This window comes from Rattus rattus, chromosome 9 (genome assembly GCF_011064425.1).
Source record: "Rattus rattus isolate New Zealand chromosome 9, Rrattus_CSIRO_v1, whole genome shotgun sequence".
NCBI classification, from domain to species: Eukaryota; Metazoa; Chordata; class Mammalia; order Rodentia; family Muridae; genus Rattus; species Rattus rattus.
The window spans coordinates 8,063,240-8,081,698 of NC_046162.1; the positions used below are offsets into that span (position 1 = coordinate 8,063,240).

Consider the following 18,459-nt stretch of genomic DNA (forward strand, 5'->3'; position numbering starts at 1 on the left):
TTACTATCACTGGGGTGAAAGCCACGGGCCTAGGGAGGAAAGGATTTACTTGGCTTACATTTTCACATCATAGTCATCACTGAAGGAAGTTCGGGCAAGAACTCAAGCAGGGCAGGAACCTGGATGTAGGAGATAATGTAGAGGCCATGAAGGAGTGCTGCTTACTGGCTTGCTCAGCCTTCTTTCTTATAGAACCCAGGACTGCCAGCTAAGGGATAGCATAACCCACAGAGGGCTGGGCCCTCCCCCATCAATCACTAATTTAAAAATGCCTTCCAGGCCTGATCTTATGGAGTCATTGTCATTGAGTTTCTCTCCTTTCAGATGACTTTAGCTTGAGTCTAGTTGACATAAAACCAGCCAGGACATATACTACCAACTATAGACTGGACCAAATATGAACCCAGAAATAGATGCTGGGATAAATAAAAAATTAATGTGCAATGGAGTGGAGTTCAGTATCCTAGGGGAAATAAGGAAAGGTTGAGTAAACAGTGTGCATCCATGTGAAGAAAAGCAAACTGGAGCAGCGTCATATTCTAACCATAAGGATAAAAAGTAAACATGACCGTGAAGGCTGTCATCCACAGGCAGGCAAGACAGAGACTCCCCAGCACTGGGAACAGGGAGCAGTGCTGTTGATTCTGCATCATTAGAGAATTTTACTTTTAAAAACTGTACTGACAGAAAATGAGCACCATCAAGGGGGCCTCAAAACCTGCACAACCCTTGCCCATATTTCTGGCTGACCTCTGAACCTGAGCACACAGGGGAAAACTCTAAAAATAACCAAAGGCATTTCAGCTACTACCCACCACAGACAGAAGACGGTGTGGAGTGCAAGCTCTGCTACGTGATCTGCCTGGGAAAAGGAGACAGAGGCAAACAGGCTCAGGATACATGGACTACAGTGTTCAAACCCAATCCAAACCGACTGGGCTTAGACAATGAAAACCTGACAGAACTCAAGAGAAAAATACAATTACTGGATCAACACTGAGATGATCTTGCTGGAAATAGGTCAAAGGTTAAAGACAGCCACTGTGACTATGCACAGGATCCGAGACAGAAAGAAAGCTCAGTGTAGGAAAAGAGATAAAACAAAACCAAAAACAAAAAAACAAAAAAACAGAAAACAAAACAAACAAACAAAAAAACCCCCCAACAAAATGGAAATTCTAGTTCCGAAAAAACAATGTTTAAATCAAATTTCATTTGATTCAGTGACTGACTGGCCTCCAGGCCAAGCAACAGTCATCTTGGAGAGTTCAGACACATCTGCCTGCATCCCCTTGCAAAGGCTTCATCCCAGTCGGGCTTGTTGAGTGTTTATAGCCCAACATGGAGGGTTGTTACAAGACCCTCACCTGAGTATCAGACTCCCTACTACCTAAAGCATGCAACTACAAAACTCTGCCTTAATTACATATGGCCTCACAGAAGAGCTAGAAAACAGAAGTCTAGGGGAGGAAGGCTCCATTTATGTTGCTACTGGGAAGCCTTCATCCCTACTGGGTGTGCCTTTTGGGGGAGAAGCACCAACATGCTGTAAGTGACCTATGCTCTGTAAGGAAGTCCAATGAACTCATTGTTTCCCCAAAGTGAACTTAAAGAAGAATCATGCCTCAGTTTTCATTTGGACCTTAGAAGAGGTAACTGTGAAGGAATTTTAGCAATATCCAGCCTAATAGCAGATTAAAGGAAAGAGAATTTTTAATTAAAACAATAGAAACAGACAAGACTAGAAAAACAAGTGAAGGGTTGGGGAGATGGCTCAGTGTGTAAAGTGCTTGTGTGCAAACGTGAGAAGCTGGGTTTGGATCTCCAGCATCTGCACAAAAGCTGGGTATGGTGGCAAATGTATGAAACCTCATTGTGTGCAAGCTGGAGACAAGAGAAACCTAGGAGCTGTCTAGCAGTCAGTCTAGCCAGAACAGCAAGTTCCAGGTTCAGTGAAAAATCCTGCCTCAAGAACTATGATGAAGAGTAACAGACGAAGATGCCCGAAGTCGAGCTCTACTCCCTGCATGTACCTGGCACAACCATGTCAACATACTGCATAGACCAGGGAGAAAAAAAGAAATGGGAGGAACAGAACCTCTGAGATCCATGACAGGATTCATGTCTGGACAGAATCCAGATCATGCCTCAAAAGGAAAGAGGAACCAGGGAGATCTTTGTAAATCTGAGGAGAGCCTGGTCTCCATATTGAGTCTAGGACAGCCAGAGGTGCTTAGTGAGATTCTATCTCAAAAGCAATCAAACAAACAAACAAATGAAAAAGAGTGACCAAAGTGAAATTTGATGAAAGAAAAATTTTAGCTCCAGTCTGCCTTCAGCACCTCAGCACCAGCAGCCAAGTCACCAGCCACTAAATGGGACACACACCCTTTTAAAGGGTCCCTGGTATCCACTTTCTTGCTCTGTCTCTGTCTCTCATGACCTAACTCTGAGACCCACCTTTGCCTCAAATAAATCTCTTGCATGAGATTTGTTGTGTTGTATAATCTCTTTGGCATACCGTGGCCCCAACCTGCCAAGGAGTACAGTCCACCAAACCACAGAAAAACACAGGCAGGAGCACAGTCCACCAAACCACAGAAAAACACAGGCAGGAGCACAGTCCACCAAACCACAGAAAAACACAGCCAGGAGCACAGTCCACCAAACCACAGAAAAACACAGCCAGGAGCACAGTCCACCAACAGCCAGGAGCACAGTTCACCAAACCACAGAAAGCCACAGCCAGGAGCACAGTCCACCAAACCAAGGAAAACCAAAGCTGAAGAGAACCCAAGAGCAATGATAGAAAATAGTTCTTCAGACACAGAGAAGCAACAATTGCAGAAGATTGCCTTCAAAGTCCAAACCTGTCAGGCTAGAATTCTGCATCTAATGAAAATATCCTCCAAGCCAGCACAGTAGTGCATACCTGAAATCCCAGCACTGGGTGATGGGAGTGTCGATTAGGAGCCTTGTTATGAATCTGAGGCCAACCTGGTATACACTGAGTTCCAACCCACCAGAAAGTCTGTTTCAAAAAAAAAAAAAAAAAGGCAGAGCAGATCCTTGAAGACAAGTCAGGAAGCAACACAGCAGTGAGCTGGAGGGTACACAGCAAGACCCTATCTCAAAACTCCACAGAGAGAAGAGCTGATAGGGACTCACAAGGGTGAAGATCTGAATTCTAATCTCCAAAACCCATGTAAAAGCCATCTGTTAAAATTGAGTGTCTGCAGCCTCAGCCATGCCTATGGTGAGATGGTAGGCAGAGACAGAAGATAAGATAATCTGAAAGCTCACAGACCAGCTGACATGAGTCTAACATGGAAGGTAAGGACCAGGAATACTCAAGTTTGTCCCGATTTCTGTTAAGTGTGCACTTACATTCACAAATACAAATGTTCATGGGTATACATGGGTATTTACACATGCATACATGTATGCAAGAATGGAGAAAAAATAAAGACATTTTCAGGTAAGCAAGAGTGTATAATAAACAGTCCTATTCTATAAGAAATCTAGAGGGCGGGCTGGAGAGATGGCTCAGAGGTTAAGAGCACTGACTGCTCTTCCAGAGGTCCTGAGTTCAATTCCCAGCAACCATATGGTGGCTCACAACCGTCTATAATGGGATCTGATGCCCTCCTCTGGTGTGTCTGAAGTCAGCTACAGTGTACACACACACATGAAATAAATAAATAAATATTTAAAAAAAAAAAAAAAAAGAAAAAGAAATCCAGAGGGCAATCCTTTAAACTGGAGGAGGAGAACAAAAACAAAACGCTCTCATCTTTAGGAAGGCAGGCAGAACAACAGAAATGGCAAACATACTGCATCTGGCCCATGAGCCATTAGAGCTTTGTCATGCTCAGCACTGCGTTCTTTCACACTCAAGTCTGTGGTTGTCACCTCACAAAACTTCCCTTGCCCCACCTACCGTTTGGCTCTTTCCAGGTCATCATTGGCTTGTTCCAGTTCCCTGATGTATTTCTGCAGTTGGTCTTTAATGGCTTTTGTATGAGCCAGGTCATCCTCCAAGGCCGAGATCTGCCGGTAACCCTCTGAATGCTGCATTTCAAACTTCTCCTGCAGGACAGAACAGAAAGCCTGGTCAGTAACTGAAGACTGTGACAATCCATGTTTGTATCTCTTCCTTATTATCCCATCAAACACGGGATGTCACTGATGGACAGTGCTATCTACCTGTACAAGACATTTGATGGCTTTGGCCACTGAATGTATTCTTCTTCCTTCTACCCCAACAACAGTACCTCATCTTCTTTCCTTGAGATAGTATTTCATGTGTGCCAAACCAGCCTCAAACAAACTATGTACCCAAGAAGCAAAGGATACTCTTGAACTGCCTGTCCTGTCCACCTTGCATGGATAGTCATGAGCTACCATGTACAGTTTATGTAGTGTTGGGGCTTTTGTGCAACCATTCTCAGTTCCCACCTGAGGCACAGCCTCAACATGACCCCAACATCGTAAGGAATGTCTCTCCATTTTAAAGTCTCTGAAGTATTTCTTCAAATGACCCCTATGAGGCAGCTTCAGGCCTCCTCTCCTAGCCTCCCCTGAGCTCAGTTAACAGAACCTTCTCTCCATAGACCTAAAATTTCAGAAGAGAAGCAGTTGTTGTCCTAGTTAGGGTTATTATTACTGTGATGAAACACCATGACCAAAGCAACTTGGAGGAAAGGGTTTATTTGGCTTATATTTCCATATCATGGTTCATCAAAGGATGTCAGGACAGGAACTCAAACAGTACAGGAGCCTAGATGCAGGAGCTGATGCAGAGGCCATGGAGGGATGTTATTTACTGGCATGCTCCTCATGACTTGCTCAGCCTTCCTTCTTATAGAACTTAAGACCACCAGCCCATGAATGGCCCCCTGTGCAATGGGCTAGGCCCTCCCCCATAACCACTAATTAAGAAATGCCCTATGGTGGAGACATTTTCTCAACTGAGGTTCCGTCCTTTCAGATGACTTCAGCGTGACAAAAAACTAGCCAGGACAATGGAAGATGCTGTGAATGGTAAGTGACAGTCATCCAAAGAATGTATGCCCCAACTTTCCCAACCACGTGCCTGCTAATCCTCTCACTACCTGCTACCACCATCCTGTCCACTCTCACCTGGTCCTTGCAGAGCCCATGAACCTTCAAATGAATCATTCAAGGTATTCATAGCCACAAGCACTCACCCAGGCCCCAGCTTCATTTTTACCGAGAGGACACATTCTAAGACATTATGCTACATCCCCCCAAAACTTCAGAGACCACCAAACCCTATACATGTTTTGTTATTCCCATGTTTGCTGTCTTACCATATAATACTTAGTTTACAAACTAAGAAATTAGTAATAATTACAAAATGGAATAATTATATTATACCATAATAAAACTTATTTAAGATGTATAACTTGTTTATTTCTGGAATTTCCCATTTAATATTTTTTGGATTTTGTTTGATTACTGGTAACCCAAACCATGGAAAATAAAGCCAAGAAGGAGTCCGAGTAGGACTATTGTAGTGCCCAGTTAATAAACCTGATTATGACTGGCATGGTCCAACAGACTGTTCTAGAAGAGGATATTCTGTAGTCCCTGTACCCAGAAGTGAAACCCGTGAGTTATATGTGGCTACAGAACACTTGAACTGTGGTAATGTTAGTAGAATTAATTGTTTTCCTCATTAGCTTTCATTTCAATAGCCATATTCAGCTAAGAGATGCCATACTGTACCTTGTAATATACAAGTAGGAGACATTCTAGAGCCAGGCAGGATGGTGATTACCCTTAATCCTAGCACTTAGGAAGTGAATGCAATGAGTTCAAGGCCACCCTCAGCTACATGTAAATTCAGGGCTGGTCACAGTGAGCCTGGGCTATCTGACTCAGTCTCAAAGAGCTACAATTCTGACACTGCAGTCTCTGAAGAACTCTCCTTGCCATGTCCCTTGTGAAACCAGTACAGACACCACCAAGAAGGGCTGTAGGCCATGTATATGGCTTGCTCATCACAGATTTCCACCTACTGGGGAAGAAAAGATACAATAACCAGACACAGGGAGGACAGAAAGTAGTGGGCCTGGTGCAGCCACTTCCTTGCTTCTCCAGCCATGCAAGGAATGCCACAAGCCATTCCTTCCTGTACACATGTCCCCTGGGGCCCCTCACCTTCACAGACTCCAGCTCCATTCGAAGGCGGTTATTCTCTGATAATAGGTCCCGGTTTCTGGTTTCAGCTTGCTGCAGCTGAGTTTCCAATTCAGCTTCGTATTCCCGGCTTCCTTCCTGGAATTCTCGGAGTTCCTCCTGAGTATTCTCTGCCCTGTAGCAGTATTACAAATACATTTATCACAGAATTAATGATGCTGGTATTGGTGTGTGGATCATGACTTTATTCAGCTACCATTATTCCCATTTTATGGAAAAGATGACAGTTTATAAGAACTGGCATTGAAGTACACAGCTATAATCTTAGCATTCAGGAGTCTGAGGCAGGAGGCTCAAGAATTCAAGATCAAATTCAAGATCAGCCTGAGTTACACAGTGCTGAATCCATCTCTCCCTCTCCACTATTAGATGCGTGCACTGAAACACCAGTTTTCAAGTTCAAAATCTTCAAGAGGCTAACTTTTTTCAATTTTATTTTCTGTGTACAAGTGTTCTGCCTACATGCATGTATGTGGACCAAATGCAAGCCTGATGCCCAAGCAGGTCAGAAGAAGGCATCAGATCTTCTGGAACTAGAGTTAAGGTTGGCTGTAAGTTACCATGTGGCTTCTGGGAACTGACCCTGGATCCTCTACAAAAACAAGTGTTCTTAACCTTGAGGCATCTCTTCAGCAACGGCCTATTTTGATAGGCACAGGCAAACCTTCTCCATAGAAGACCTGATATAAAGACCCACCCAGAACATACAATGATATGTTAGAATGATTAGGTGACTCAGTTTGTAGTTCAAATTCCAACTCTCCCCCTCACAGCTGCTCCATGGGCAGGCTGTCTGAGCTCTCAGTTGCTCGGGGGCCTCTGTAGAGAACGGTGATCCTAGTTTCTTCATCTCAAGATAAGGCATGGTGCCCACCACCCTCCCAGGGAGAACACGGAGGGAAGCTGCAGGACTGACCTCTGCTTGTAGGTCATGGCCAGGTCTCTCCAATAGTTTGTTTCTTCCTCCTCTGATCCAAAAGTCTTTCCTGAGTCCTCCATGGTAAAATGGGCAAGAGCTCACTCTTCCTGTGGCATGATGTCTAGGAGTAAAGTTTGAAATTAGCAGCTTTTCTGGGTAGCAGCTGGTCTTTAATTAAAAACAAACAGCAAAACATAACAAAAAGCAACACTAAAAGACTGAACTTCATGCTAGATCAAATTAGGAAAAAAAAATGCTTCCTCTCAAATCAAAACTAAATCCAAATAAAAAGTAGTCTATCTTCAGTTACAGCCCAAGGCTTACGTTTATCTCTGCACAAACATTTAACATCTGGCCCTTAGATCAAAACAAGGTATCTTCAAAACCCCTGCTCCTCTTGTGGCAGAAGGAAATGGAAGGAAGTTCTATGTAGGACTGCACAGACCTAGGTGAGCACAGGGACAGAACTCTATACACACACACACACACACACAGACACAAATATCACTCTTCAAGACAAAACCAACACTACTGCTTGGCTCTCATTACAAGAGACAAGAGACAGGATTCTCAGAAGCTACATGAGCCAGCTAGCTTGGCATACAAGCTACAAACAAGAGACCTACTCTCTCCCAGTTCAGAGAAAACATGTCACTTTTGTCATCATACCCATAGTTGAAGTGACAGAAAGTGAATGATTTATAAACACCCCCCTCCCCCCATTGCTCACTGATTCTGCCATCTTCTTGTAATAGTACCCCAATGCTCCATTCTCATTCTGTGTGGTTCAGGTAGCCGGGACAGCATCTGGGAAAGACCAAGCCTAAACATGCCTCTACATCTATGAATGGCTCAGCAATGGGTCTAACTTACACTGAAACACCAGCTCAGGAGCTGAACCAAGCCCAAACTGAGCCCATGCAATAAATTTACGTACAATAAACCAGGGCTAGGTGATCCTCTGACCCTGAATGTCTAGATCGAGGCCTTCTGCATAGCTACAGATAGAAACTCACAAGGAACAGCCTGTCTGAGAAAGGATCCAATAGGAAAAGGTTGCAAATGAACCTAGAGAGATGGGATCCTGTCAAAATCATCACCAGAGAAGCTATAATCAATTGAAGCTTATAGCAGAGAATCCACTCCCTGCTGGTACTGGATACAGTTCCCAGTTTAGTAAACATAGCTAGTACTGCTGCCAGAGGAGTTTTAGAAAGGGGCTTCCTGAGCTGAGGAGACAGGTAACTGGGTAAAGCGCTTGCTAAACAAGTGTGACAAGCTGAGTTCAGAGCCCCAGCACTGAGGTAAAGTCAGATGTGGTAGCACATGTTTGTAATTCCAGTGTTCTCTCAGCAAGATAAGAGACAGACAGGATCCTCAGAAGCTCATGAGCCAGCTAGCTTTGTATATAAGCTACAAACAAACAGACCTTGTCTTACAAGATCTGATCTCCATATGAACATACACCTGCACACACATGAACATGAACCCATACAGGGAAGAGGAAGGGCAAGGCAGAGAGGGAGACAGGAGTGGGAGGGGAGAGAGGATTTTGAGACAGGATCTTACTATGTAACCCCAGCTAGCCTGGAACTCATTATGTATTTCATGCTGACTTTGAATTTATGATATTTTTTGCTTCAACTTCCTAAATACTAGGTCTGTAAGCATGTGCCAAAGTGCTTGGCAGAAACAACAACAACAACAACAACTTCTCAAATCATTATCTTGCCTAGTGAAGTTTACAACTTGATCTTCAGGAAAGAAACTGATGGAAGTTGTGTGTGTCTTACTTAGGGGAGATGTTTATCTTACTTAGGGTTTTACTGCTATGAACAGATACCACGACCAAGGCAACTCTTACAAGGACAAATTTAATTGGGGCTGGCTTACAGGGTCAGAGGTTCAGTCCATTATCATCAAGGTGGGAATATGACAGCATCCAGGCAGGCATGGTGCAGGAGGAACTGAGAGTTCTACATCTTCATCTGAGGGCTGCTAGCAGAATACTGGCTTCTAGGCAGCTAGAAGGAGGGTCTTAAAGCCCACACCTACTCCAACAGGGCCACACCTTCTAATAGTGCCACTCTCTGGGCCGAGCATATACAAACCATCACAGTGTTGCTCTCACAAATGGGAGAGAGAGGCCCTCATTATAGAGAGAAGAGTCTGGGGGTTGGGGATTTAGCTCAGCGGTAGAGCGCTTGCCTAAGCGAGCGCAAGGCCCTGGGTTCGGTCCCCAGCTCTGAAAAAAAAAAAAAAAAAAAAAAAAAGAGAAGAGTCTGTGAATCTAAATATCAGGTACTGCAGAGAAACTGAGCAGGACCAGGACTCAGTTTGATAACTCCCATACCAAGTAACAGCACAGGAATGGCATTTCCATCAAAACCATTTACATTTTAAAAAACACTTTAAAGGAGGAGGAAAGCCACAAGAGACAAGTGACAGTTGTGTAACTCTTACTTATGAAACTGCAATCTTCAAAATGTAAGATTTTTCTTTTTATTTGGAAGCATCTCACAAATTCCTGCAACACTGCTCTCTACCACAGAAAGCATGCAAGATGTTCATGAAGAAGTCATTTCTTTCAGAGTTATTTATTGAAGTTTACTGTGTAACAAATTTTCAAGAGGCATTAGCCTTGTTAGGCTGTTCTGTTCCAGGAGATAGGCAAAGCAATCACTGATGCTTAAAGGAGATGCAGAGACCTGGATGAAGCGCAGTTGGTACAGAGTTTACCTAACGTTCATGAAGTCCTGGATTTCCTCCTTTGCCTGCTTGTAATCTCAGCATCCAGGAGACAAAAGCAGGAGGACCAGAAATTCAAGATCATCCTTGAGAAGGCCAGTTGAAGGTCAGCCTGGGGCACATAAACCCTGAGATGATAGTGAGGAAAAAAATGAGGAGGAAGAGAAGGCAAGAGAGAAGGAGAAAAGAGAGAAAGAGGAGGGGGAAGGAGGAAGGAAGAGAGGCAGGAACAGCCAGAGGCAGTAGCTATTGCACCCATCATCCATCTCTAACAACCATGAAGCAGTGGTGGAAGCAACTAAACCCAAATGTAGTCTTTTTGAAGTCAAGTTCAAGAACTGCAAAGTTGCACATAGATTAGCAGGAAGTCAGTTTGGACCACAGTCTTTTAAAACACCATTATAATAGGTGTTAATACCAGGTTACAGTACACATAGCTTTGTGCCTATCTTAAAAATGAACACTAGAGCAGAGTGGCGGTCCATGCCAACAATCCTAGCTACTATGGCACGTGAGGCAGAGGATTCTTTACTCTTTTTTTTTTTTTTTTCAGAGCTGGGGACCGAACCCAGGGCCTTGCGCTTGCTACATAAGCACTCTACCACTGAGCTAAATCTCCAACCCGAGGCAGAGGATTCTTAAATGTGAGCCCAGCCTAGACAACTTAGGAAGACCAAGACCTTATCTCAAAAATAAAATTGAAATCAAGAACCAGGTAGGTAGCTCAGTCAGGGGAGTACTCAGCTAGCACACAGAGGTTTAATTCCCAGTACTCTCAAAAACTAAGAGAATATGATTTCCATTTATATTAGTTATGAATTGGTAACCTGCTTCTCAATGTCTTGGTGCCATCCTACGCCTCTGTGGATGAATCTGCCATTCAGAGTCACACAAATATGTTTGGCAGGGCAGGAGAGATGGCTCAACCAGTAAAGGGCTCTCATACAAACATGAGAACCTAAGTTCAAATCCAAAACACCATTGTAAAACGCTGAACATTGATGTTCTAGAACCCCAATGCTGGGTGTGGGGAGATAGAGATAGGAAAGATCCCTAAAGCTCATTGGTCAGACAACTAAGGAGTTTCAAGTTCAGTGAGCCTTAAAAAAAGAAATACAAAAGTTAAGATGGAAAATACTGGGCTGGAGAGATGGCTCAGTGGTTAGAGCACTGACTGCTCTTCCAGAGTCCTGAGTTCAATTCCCAGCAACCACATGGTGGCTCACAACCATCTGTAATGGGATCTGATGCCCTCTTCTGTACTCACATATATGAAATAAGTTAAAAAAAAAAAAAGAAGATGGAAAATACTTGAAGATACCTCTCATACTTCTGGTACTCCACACAGTACCCCCATGCTAATAAGTACATACACCACACAAAATTCAAACAGTAAATTTTAAAAAGCACCTGCTTCCTATAACTTGGTTTTACACTTCTAAGAATTCATTTCAGCATGGTTTGCTGTGTGTGTGCAGGTGTTACAGTGCATGCAGGGCCAGAAGCAGATATCAAGTGTCTTCATCCACTTTTTTTTTTTTTTTTTTTTTGAGGCAAGGTCTCTCACTGAACCTGGGCTCACATTCTGCTCCACTGGCTGGGCAGCAAGCCTCAGGGCCCTCCTATCCCCAAAGCCCAGCACTATAAATCGCAGCTGTGCATCATCACACCAGCTTTTTATGTGAGTGCTGGGGATACCACTTAAGTCCTCACACTTTGAAATAAGAATTTTAGTGGCTGCATCAACTCAGTCCCTAGGATTGGTTTTGTTGAGAGGGGTCCCCCAAAATTAAATCTACAAAACTGTATGAAAAGACACTCAAAACATATACCTCTAATTTCAAATTCCTAGAAAAGATATAAAGTGATATCTGAGTGAACAAAGCTAGCCAAGCTGGTCCTTAATACTCGAACACACACGAACCAATACCCTTCTCAAGCCCAAGTTTATATCTCTATCAAAACAAGAGGTGAATGGGAGTCAGGAGATGGTAGACACCTGTAATCTCGGCACTTGGGAGGCAGAGGCAGGAGAATCTCCATGAGTTTGAGGCCAGCCTGGTCTATAGAGCAAGTTCAGGACAGAGAAAACACACAGGGGGGGAGAGGGAGGGAGAGGAAGGAAAGGGAGAGGTAGGGAAGAGAAAAGAGCTAAATATTCACATAGGACCTGTGTGATGATGGACATGTGGTATGCATTTACAGAAGTGATGTCACTGTGGTCAAACACATCAAGAGTCACTAAGCCTGGGCTGGAGAGATGGCTCAGTGGTTAAGAGCACTGACTGCTCTTACAGAGATCCTGAGTTCAAAAACAAGGTGGCTCACAACCATCTGTAAATGAGATCCGATGCCCTCTTCTGGTGTATCTGAAGACAGTGACAGTGTACTTATATATAATAAATAAATCTTTTAAAAAAAAAAAAAAGTCCCTAAGCCTAGCTTCTGTCTTTATGCTGCTTAAGTACAAAGACATGCAAGGACATGCTCTTGTCTTCAAAGGGCCACTCACCATTCTCTAACATGAACTAGCAGCACAGGACAACTGGGAAACCATGATGATGTTAAATCAGAACTATATGCACTAAGCTAGAAAAGCAGTCTTGACAGCTGTTGTCTCCCTCTCTGTAACAACGATTAGAAAGGATCTAGAAGCAAAGTACCAGAATGTGGCTGAACAGGCACTTAGTTTGAACTTGTACCTGATACAATTCTTTATAATAAAATTTTGGTAAAAGAAACCAAGAGGAGGAGGAGGAGGAGGAGGAGGAGGAGGGAGGAGGAGGAGGAGGAGGAGGAGGAGGAGAAGGAAAAAATAAGACAATTTACAGTAACATTATGAACTGAAGTTTCCAGGAGGAAGGAAGAAAAGAGTGAAGAGGGAAAGAACTAGGGCCAAGTGCACTTATGTTAAAGATTCTACAAGACTAAATGGCTGAACTTCAAGATTGTGGATAGTTAAAATGTTGCAAATCAGAGGCAAATTATCTTGTGCTACTTTTAGTCTCTTTGACTAAAAGTATCCTGTCTTAGTCAGGGTTTGTATTACTGCAAAAGACATCAGACCAAGAAGCAACGTGGGGAGTTTACACTTCCACATTGCTGTTCATCACCAAAGTCTGGACTGGAACTCACACAGGGCAGGAACTTGGAGGCAGAGGCTGATGCAGAGGCCATGGATGGATGTTACTAAAATGTGTTCTGAGTGGACTTCTAGCCTTCCACACCCCAATCTCTACTAGAAATTTCCCTTCTGTGACCCCTAACACCGAGTGTAGTAAACACCTTAATTTACTACGTTCTTTGTTCTGTAATCAATAAGATTTCATGTAAGCAACAGTGGAGCATGGTGCTTGAGGAAACTGGAATCTGTGCTCCTGAGCCACTGTAATTCATACTGGGTTCCAGAAGGAAATGTCTATTATTCTGATTAAGGTGAGTGCTGTGTTTTGAGTTGAAAATGTGGTTGCATTTGAAAAGGGTTATTATACTCGGTTATACTCAGGAATAGAGCCCTGCCTAGAATGCAGAAGACCCTGGGTTCACTCTCATTTACTGGGGGAGGGGGGGATAATTAAAAAAAAAGGAAAAGAATTTATATCTGAGTAAGAATAAAAACAGTAACTATTGTTTGGAGGCCATTTTATTCTATCAATCAAGGTGCTAGGGAATTCTTCCTACCATGGTTTGGGCCCCTCTCCAACATTTCAAAGATTTCAGCTGGGCCATATACAAAGAAAGCACTTGCACCCACAACCCCAGTGCACCCTCAGTACAGGCTACAGAGGCTCATGCTAGGAAATTCCCTTTGAAAGAAAGGGGGTTTAATCTCACCAGGCTCCTAAGTTCTAAGGTAGAACTTTAGAAGTAAAAATAATATCCTTACAGGTTAAGTCAAGGTAGCAAACAATTATCAAATCTATAAAACCTGGAGTTGCCTGCAACTTCAGAAGGGTCATAGTTCTGTAAAACTCCATATGGAATTCTGTAGGGGGAATTACTTAAACCTCAAAACTGGTTGAATACCAGTCAGTGTGTTGGGCAGAGGGGTGCGTGGTCTGATACCCTCAGGCTCTGGAGTAGTTTGTATTACATTGCACTTCAAAAGCACCCCTTCTGAGTTCTTAAAGGTTATCCTAGCACACAATACACAGAAACAGGTGGCAGAGAAAATTACAAACCTCCACCCAGCCAGAGAAGTTGAAGATTCAGGCTAAAAAGTAGGAGGATGTACAATCTGGAACAAAACCGAGATGACTTAGAAGATATAAAGTCGCTCTGGAGACAAGGTGACTCCGGAGTGCCCCGGACCTCAATGAGGTAGGAGAGTTGGGCCAACATCCAAGGTGTGGGGTAAGCACTCTCACACTTTATTGGATAAAGTTTATCCGATCCAAAGTGCTGTCTAGGGAAATTTGAAACGTCCAGGACCGAGACCCATAGGCATTGAGGGGGAGTTTGGATATAGGCTGGTACTCGTGTGGCAGCAGTTGGGGACCCGAGAACAGTGGGATCGAGGAGCAGGGGAAGAGACTGGGGGCCGTGGGGCGGAGCGGGCACCGGTCTTGAGGACGTTCTGAGGGAAGGGAAGCAGCCAGCAGAAGAGGTACAGAGTTGCCCAGGGCGAACAGCGGAGCTCAGGGATGGAAGGTGGAAAGCTGGAGAGGGCAGGTTTGGGGGACGCGTCGGCTTGGTCACTTACCCAGCTCGGGCGGCGAAGATCCCAGGGAGGCGCGGGCTAGCAGGCCTTTCTTGCCGACCAGCCCTATCGGAACCGCTCGGCCCGTGCCTCCCATTGGCTGTCGCGCTTGGGACGCGTCTGACTCGGCCAATCATCGTGGAGAAGCAAGGTTTAGAAACTTTTTCAGTCTCTTCCTCCCCCTCGGCCCCAGGAGCTGCTCCGCCAAGCCAAGGAGGTGCCCGGCGGGAGGAGCTGCAGGAGGCGCGGGCCACTTGGCCCATCGGGCGGGCGTGAAGAGGGCCTGCTGGAGGCTCGGTGCTCACCGTGCCACACACTCTCCCGCACGCCCGCACGCCTCTCCTTCACACTGGTTGCATTTATCTGCCCTTGCTCCTGCGCAAGAATAGACAAAGGAGCAATTGGTCGGAGAAACCCGGGCATTAGGAATAGCTGGTTTCAGGTTACACTTGAAAGTGTCCTACCCAATTCCAAAAATACTATACTAGCTCAGATTGCATAGAAAAAGACAAACTTCCGCCCAGCCCACAGGGCCCTTGTCCCACAACTTTACACCCCAAATAGAATCTTTAACAACTGATTTTTCTAATTAGTGTGAAAGAACTTGACTTTGAATTCTACCTCCGCCGCTTATTAGTTGGGTGAATTTGAGACAAGGTATTTAATTGCTCGTGGATAAAACCAGGTTTCCCACAGAGCTAAACAAATAAGTTTAGCTTTGTGCGGTGCTTTGTAAATATTAAGTACAATTAAGTATTAGTTAAATGACCATATGTTGAACGACCAATGTGTCTCAGACACAGTGCTAAGTTCTTTTGTGGATGGTAGTGGATGGTTGTTAGCCATCATGAGATTGCTGGGAAATCAGTCAGTGCTCTTAATTGCTAAGCCATCTCTCCAGCTCCTTTTTTTTTTCTTTTGAAATACTTTTCCTATGTAACTTGTGCTGGCCTCAAACTTCTGAGCATTACCTTAGCCTTCTTTTTCAGTGGGATCACAGGCTCAGCTAATAATAATTTCTTAACATCAAGCCATTCTAATTGATCATTAATTATTGAGTACTGTCAGGCACAAGGTAATAGTACAACTTGGTGAATAAGACAAATAATCTGATCTCAAAGGGTTAATACAGTAAACAGAAACAGAATTTCAGATGCCAAATGTTGCTGACTATTTGAGAGACTGGGAAGCCAGAGAAAGGCATATTTAGCTTACATTTTTGGCAGTGCTGGGCTTGAGTTTACTCATTCAGCAGTATCCCCAGCCTCCTATAATTGTTTAAAAGAGGAGAAAAAAAAGTATAGGAAATCCAGGTGTTTTAATTTGTAGCTAACAAAAAGAGTTTTGACTCTTACAATTATGCTCTGCCCCATGCCCTTATGTACTTGTGTACAAGTAATGTCTCCTGCCCCCTGCCCCTCTTCCCCTAGTAGTGTTGACTGAAATTAAGCCACTCTAGGCAAGTGCTCTACCGCTGACTTATACCTTCAGCCCCTTTTTGTCCTTTTGAGTTAAATTCCTTCTAAGTTGCCCAGGCTGGACCTAAACTCACCCTATAGCCTAGATAAGCCTCACCTGGTAGGCATGCTCTGAGATTAGATAATTGGGCTGCTTCTGGCTTTTTATGTGGGTTCTGGAGATCTGAACTCAAGTTGTCAGGCTTACACAGAGACTGGTTTATCCAACTGAATCTTCTTCCCAGTCCTGGAAACATTCTTTTAGAAAGATTAAATTGTGCATTTTCATTCATCCATCCATCTTCTTCTTGGCCTACATTTTTTTCTTATTCGTGCATTGTGTATGATGTTTCACCAGCATGAATGTCTGTGTACTATGTGTGTGTGGTGCTCAAGCAGGCCAAAAAAAGGTGTCAGATCCCTCTACACTGAGCTCAAAAAACTACTCTAAACCATTTGGACACTGGAAGGGGAACCTCATCTCATCATCACTACCACTACCTCCTTCTCTGGAAGTACTCTTAACTACTGTACCATCTCTCCAGCCCTTGGCCTGGTTTGTAGAGAAAGCAAAATTGAGACCTTTAAAAAAGTATTCTCTCTTTAGCTTTTCATTTAGTCTAGCCAGCTGGCCATATTTATTACGTTACCCATTGACCCTAGCATACCCCGAGTAGAACAAAATGCCAAGCAAAGTCAAAGGAAATTGTTGCCTCACTCTTTTATGTTTTGTAGCTAAAATCTGTTCAAATAACTTAAATATCACAATTACTTTTTTCCCTTATGTTTTTAGTTAGTATTGTTGGTATTCAAAAATAGCTAGAATAAAGTAGAGGTAAAATGGACACGTACAGTGAGTAATCAACTTGAGAGTCTAGAAAACAAAACTAAAAGCTACTGGAATCTTTTTTATTTGTTTCAATTCTCCCTTGGAAAATTCTGCCCCCACACGGACACAATGTTGTTCTTAGCAATAACAGACACCTGAGCAGGCACTCATCACTTGCCTTCTGGAGAATTCAATAGGAACACAAAGGATTCGTCAACTACAAGTTTAAACTCACCCTCCTGACACAGGAATTCAGGGGTGCCAAGTTCATTCCACTTAATGCAAGTCTTAATGCATATACAGAGACCTAGGAGAAAAACTTGCCATTTTCTGCTTCCTAATTAGCTGACAAAGGTCCTTTGCTTCCTGGCAGACTTATAAGTATAAACTAGCTAAGACACAGTAAATCACGCATACATTTAGGTTATATTTTTCCCCCTAATTTGCACCCAGAAGTAGCAAAGAGCTAGAGGTTTCAGAAATTATCTTCCCCCGCTATGGAATCCTGAAAACTCATATTTAAGCCAGGCATAGTGGAACTCGCCTTTACTTTTCGAACTTGGGAGTCAATGACAGGCAGATCTCGGAGTTTGAGGCTATTCTGGTCTACAGGGAGTTCCAGGGCAGCCAGGGCTTTCACACAGAGAAACCCTGTCTCAAAAAACAAACAACGAAACAAAAAAACCTAACTCATATTTAGGTCAAGTAAAAGTGAAGGCTGCAAGGCTCAGTAGAGAGGATACAGAACAGAGTTTATCTGTTTAAAACATTAAGTATTTTGATATCACAAAGTTTTTATAGCTTTGGTGTCTTCTTTTTCATGGCCAACCTGTCATCTGAAAAATATTCATGTTACAAAGCACCTGGTTTATTAAAACAAAAATTTTGCCAGGCCACACGAACACCTTTAATCCTAGCACTCAGTAGGCAAGGGGATGTGGGTTTGAGGACAGAATAGTCTACGGGGCAAGTTCCACACCAACCCAGGGATACACAAGTGAGATACTATCTCTAGAAAGAAAAAATGGGTAGGATATTATGTGTTCTTAATTGTTGGTTTCAATATTCAGCAGCAGTCTTTGCATGCACTTTATCAGCATTGAAACTGCTAGAGACGACAGGTCGGACCTTGCCAAAAGCCCATTTGGCAGGTTTTACAGTTTTTTTTTCTCCTTTGGCCACTAGGTTGCGCTAAAAGATGCTATGCAACTTGCACGACTTAATTTGTAAAAATAAGAGTTATTATGTGACCAAGCAGAGCGTTAAAAAAGACACAACGACACTTTATTTCACATTAATCTTGTCTCCTTAGTCCTCGCTCCCAAGACCTCTTGGAGCTTGGACCCTAGCAATTTCCACCTGGCAGGCCTTTCCTTGCCTCCATCACAAAAGCCGCTTAGTTCTCCGCCTGGAAGCTCCGTTCGACCTGGTGTCATTAAACCAGTGATGAGAACTCCTAAGCTGGGGTTCGCGCTAAAAAAAGTGCCACTGATCCCCCAGATAACCCCCTATTTTGAGGTTTATCGGGAGGGGACTGAGCCTGACGAGGCAGCAGGGCCGCGAGGCCCCGCCCCCCCCTTCC

The 18,459-nt window shown here is 43.7% G+C and overlaps 1 protein-coding gene across 1 annotated transcript in view; it reads right to left on the reverse strand.

The window, feature by feature from the left end:
• Nucleotides 1-14,683, reverse strand: part of Nde1 (nudE neurodevelopment protein 1) — a 39,892-nt gene extending 25,209 nt beyond the window's left edge. The window contains exons 1-4 of the mRNA XM_032913621.1: nucleotides 14,595-14,683; nucleotides 7,142-7,265; nucleotides 6,187-6,340; nucleotides 3,941-4,089 (exon numbers count right to left, since the gene is read on the reverse strand). Coding sequence (XP_032769512.1) covers nucleotides 3,941-4,089; nucleotides 6,187-6,340; nucleotides 7,142-7,224 — 386 coding nt within the window. The 5' untranslated portion in view covers nucleotides 7,225-7,265; nucleotides 14,595-14,683. The remainder of the gene's footprint in view (nucleotides 1-3,940; nucleotides 4,090-6,186; nucleotides 6,341-7,141; nucleotides 7,266-14,594) is intronic.
• Nucleotides 14,684-18,459: the final 3,776 nt, after the last annotated feature.